At 50.6% G+C, this 4,012-nt stretch overlaps 1 protein-coding gene across 1 annotated transcript; it reads left to right on the top strand.

Annotated features, from left to right (window-relative positions):
- Nucleotides 1-256: 256 nt before the first annotated feature.
- Nucleotides 257-469, top strand: LOC136130962 (mitochondrial ribosome and complex I assembly factor AltMIEF1). Its single transcript, XM_065887628.1, has one exon. It carries the CDS (start codon nucleotides 257-259, stop codon nucleotides 467-469), a length of 213 nt encoding a protein of 70 aa, XP_065743700.1.
- Nucleotides 470-4,012: the final 3,543 nt, after the last annotated feature.

The following is a 4,012-nucleotide window of genomic DNA, read 5'->3' as shown; positions in this document are numbered from 1 at the left end:
GCACACACAGTCCAGCTTCCAAGGCCTGGCCTTTCAGCGTAACTGGTAGTTTCCCACGAGCAGGAGTCGGTAGGCTGGGATATAGTCCCAGCCCCCCCGCTAAGTCATATTGTGACCTTGGGGGGTCTCTAAGACCTAGATTAAGAACCACTGAATTAGATAGTCTCCACAGGCCCTTCCATCATTAATTCTGATTCTAGGCTTCTCTTTCTTCCCTTCTGCGTATAGCCTGACGCCCAGCCCCTGTCAGTCCCCCATGGCCCCATGGAGCCGGGAGGCGGTGCTGAGTCTCTACCGGGCTCTGCTGCGCCAAGGCCGAGAGCTTCGCTACACTGATCGAGACTTCTACTTTGCCTCCATCCGCCGTGAGTTCCGGAAAAATCAGAAGCTAGAGGATCCTGAGGCCCGGGAGAGGCAGCTGGAAAAGGGCCTGGTATTCCTCCACAGCAAACTGGGAGGGATTATTTAGGATCCTCTCCTTTCCCCTCCCATCCTAATTCCAAGGGAAAGAGGACAAAAGTGCCTTCCATAGACACGCCTGCCTCTCTCCCACCTCCACCTCACAGATGCGGTAAGAAGCCTCAGGTAGGTAGGCCCTTGTTCCTGTAGGTTTCATTTTTTCTGTTGCAGGGGTCCAGGAGAGGGAGAACCTTTCCTTTAGTGACCAGAGTCCTTTAGTCCTAAATCAATGGAGGAAATACAAACATATTAACAGCAGTATGTTCCCTTGTTAAGAAAAAGAAGGCCCTGAGTTTCAGGCCCCACTAGGAGATCATTTTGTTTCATAAAACATTTTACATATGAAAATGCTAGAAAAGACATTGGTTAAAACTATTAGAGCTCAGTTCCTGGCTGCCTCATTCTTTGGTAGATTCACTTCTATTGAGGGCAAGATCATGTTTCCCCAAACATAACTAGACTCTTGCAACAGTCTCTAAAGCAAGCATAGTGTACAGACCTCGGAGGACGGCGCCTTCCTGACACTGCTGCTAACAACTGTGGGATTTAGGGTAAACCACTAAATCTGTCTAGGCCTCCATTCCCTCGTTTGTAAAATAACAGTACCTACCTCTTCAGCTTATCGCAAGAATTAAATGAGACAACTCGGGAATTCCCAGGCGGTCCAGTGGTTAGGACTCTGCGCTTTCACTGCTGAGGGCCCAGGTTCAGTCCCTGGTCTGGGTACTAAGATCCTGAGGGCCGCATGGTGCGGCCAAAAAAAAAGAAAAAAAGAGATAATGCACACAAAGTACTTGGAATGGTTCTTGGCCAGTGGTATGTTAGTTCTATTTAGTTCCCATGCCAGTGTGATAGTCCCACTGTAACCAAATGATTGTATTTAATTCAGCAACTTCCCAGAGGGCCTTCTCTGGCCCTGGCATTCTGGTAGGCTCTGGGGTAGCGGTGAATGATGTGGCCCGTCAAGGGACGGGTCTTATGTGGAGATCGACGGGAGGTAATTCCAGGGTGAACAGCTCTGTGCTAGAGGTCGGGTAAAGGGCTTGGAGACAGGGATGATGCCAAAACTGTGCCTTGGGGGCGGGGGGGCAGTGGAGGAATCACAGGTGGCCATAGAAAAGAGGACATTTGAGGTCTGCCTCAAGTGAGAAATAGACGCTTGCCGGGCAGACGGGCAATAAGCAAGTGTGGAGTTGAAAACAGAGACTACCACATTTTATAGTCTGGAAACCCGAGTCCAGAGTGGCTCGAGTGGTGGCACCTGTTAGGCAGGTGACCAGAGTTGAGGCTGGACCAGGTCTGGAAGGACATCGAATCCCCTGTTGAGGAGGTTGTGATATCTGACAGAGGGGGACCATCAGAGCTTTGTCAGCAGGGGAATGGCGTGGATGAGGGATCGTGGCAGTGGCAGCATGGAGAATACATTGGTAGGGGATACCAGAGGCCGCGGCTCCGACCAGGTGAGCTGGAGGGACTGTGGCGGCCGGGTGGCCCGTGAGCACACTGTGTGCAGCAGCGGACTTCACCAGGTGGACGCTGGCTGCAGCAGGAGGAGAGAGGAGAGAGCGATGACTGACCGGGAGGTGTTAGGCGTGCCAGCTGGGTGGGCGGCGCTGTCTTTAACAGAGGGAAAGCAGGAGGAGGAGCCTGACGTAATGGCTTTGGGTCCTCCTCGGCCACTCAGGTTGCTGGGCAGACTGGCTTTGGGGAGTAAAGGGCCAGGTGAGAGATGATGCCCGCAAGGGCCTGCCTGCCCAGGGAGAGTGGAAGTGAACACTGAAGGCTTTGTGTTCCTAGTATCTTGACTGAGTTGGGTTACAGGTGCTGCTACCACCTCCTCACTTCCCGCCCCCCCTCCCCCCACCCAGAAAAAAAAAAGCCATAGAATCAGTAGCTCATTCATGCAACAGATATTTGCTATGTGTCAAATACTGCTGGCCCTGAGGACACAGCAGGGAATGAGCCAAAATGCCCCTGGGGAAGCGTATGGCCGAGTCCGAGTCGTTAGCAGAGAGGAGATGTGTACGAGGAGGGGCTGCAGGCTACTTGGACCCCTGTAAGCTACTCCCCAGCCCCGTGAGCTCCAGGTTCAACTCTTGGCTGCAGAACTTTCTGACACGGTGACCTTGGGCCACCACTTTACCTCTGCCTCAGTTTCTTCATCTGTAAGTTGGAGGTAACAATGTGACTGATCTCATGGGATTGTTGGAACTAAGGGGACTAATAGGTTTAAAATGCCCAGCACACGGTACACGCTCAGTGTATGTTAGCTCTTCTCAAGTGTACTCAAGCCAGATGTTTAAGTCATATGCCCTTTTCAAGGAGAATAAGTTGGAATTTTCACAGTTCTGTGCTGTCCTCCTAGGAAGATACAGGGCCTCCATTCCTCATCATTCCCACTGTAATGAGGTGATGAGTATTTCTATTCCCACTTTTGTATCTAAGGAGACAGGTTAAACAACTTGTCTGAAATGTTCCTAGAGTTCACATTCCCCATCCTCAGCCCTGCCCACCAGGTCGGTGTTCTGCCTCCTCTTTTTTTTTTTTTTTAATATTTTAACTGTTTGTAAGTGTACAGTTCAGTGGTGTTAAGAATATTCATATTGTAGGGACTTCCCTGGTGGCGCAGTGGTTAAGAATCTGCCTGCCAATGCAGGGAACACGGGTTCGAGCCCTGGTCCGGGAAGATCCCACATGCCACGGAGCAACTAAGCCCGTGCGCCACAGCTACTGAGCCTGTGCTCTAAAGCCCACGAGCCACAACTACTGAGACCACGTGCCACAACTGCTGAAGCCTGTGCACCTAGAGCCCATGCTCCGCAACAAGGGAAGCCACAGCAATGAGAAGCCTGCACACCGCAAAACAGAGTAGCCCCCGCTCGCCACAACTAGAGAAAGCTCGCGCGCAGCAACGAAGACCCAACGCAGCCAAAAATAAATTAAAAACAAAAAAAAAAGGATATTCATATTGTTGCACAAGAGATCTCCAGAACTTTTTCATCTTGTAAAACTGGAACTAAACGCATTGAACAACAGGGCTCCTCCAGGCCCTTCTCCTTGCCAGGCAGAGTCCCACCTCCTGCAGGCTCCCAGGTAGTGTGGCAGAGCCTGAGTGGAGGGTAGACTGTGGTTAAGTAGTTTCACCTGGAACAGATTGAGTTCAGTTTTAGAATAGAAACTTTGATCTCCCTGTGGGAGCTGTCGGTGTTCTTTCCTCTTCCAGGTCACCAGATCTTTGACATCACCTGGTCCTTGGATGGGGCGGGGAGTATATTGCACTAGAGTAGAAAAGCCTTTTCCCAAGCCTGCTCAACTTCATAGTTTTGGTCTCAAGCCCAGGATAGCATCAGCTTGGGTTTCATAGGCCATTCCTGGCTCAGTCTCAGAAGGTAAGATGTAACTCACAGGACAGTCTGGATTGCTGCCGCCTTCTGGAAGTTGACCTTTTGTCCTGTGGATGGAGATCTTAAAAGACTTAATGATAGCCCACATTTGTAGAGTGCTTTTATGGTTTATAAAGTGTTCACATACGGTATTTTAGTAGATACGTTTT

The sequence above is a fragment of the Phocoena phocoena genome, chromosome 11 (genome assembly GCF_963924675.1).
Source record: "Phocoena phocoena chromosome 11, mPhoPho1.1, whole genome shotgun sequence".
Taxonomy (NCBI): domain Eukaryota; kingdom Metazoa; phylum Chordata; class Mammalia; order Artiodactyla; family Phocoenidae; genus Phocoena; species Phocoena phocoena.
The sequence above is the reverse complement of the archived record's forward strand: the minus strand, read 5'-3'. Positions and strand labels throughout refer to the sequence as shown.

Excerpts from the sequence above, each read along its gene's own strand:
- LOC136130962 (XM_065887628.1), top strand. The coding sequence starts at position 257 with ATGGCCCCATGGAGCCGGGAGGCGGTGCTGAGTCTCTACCGGGCTCTG.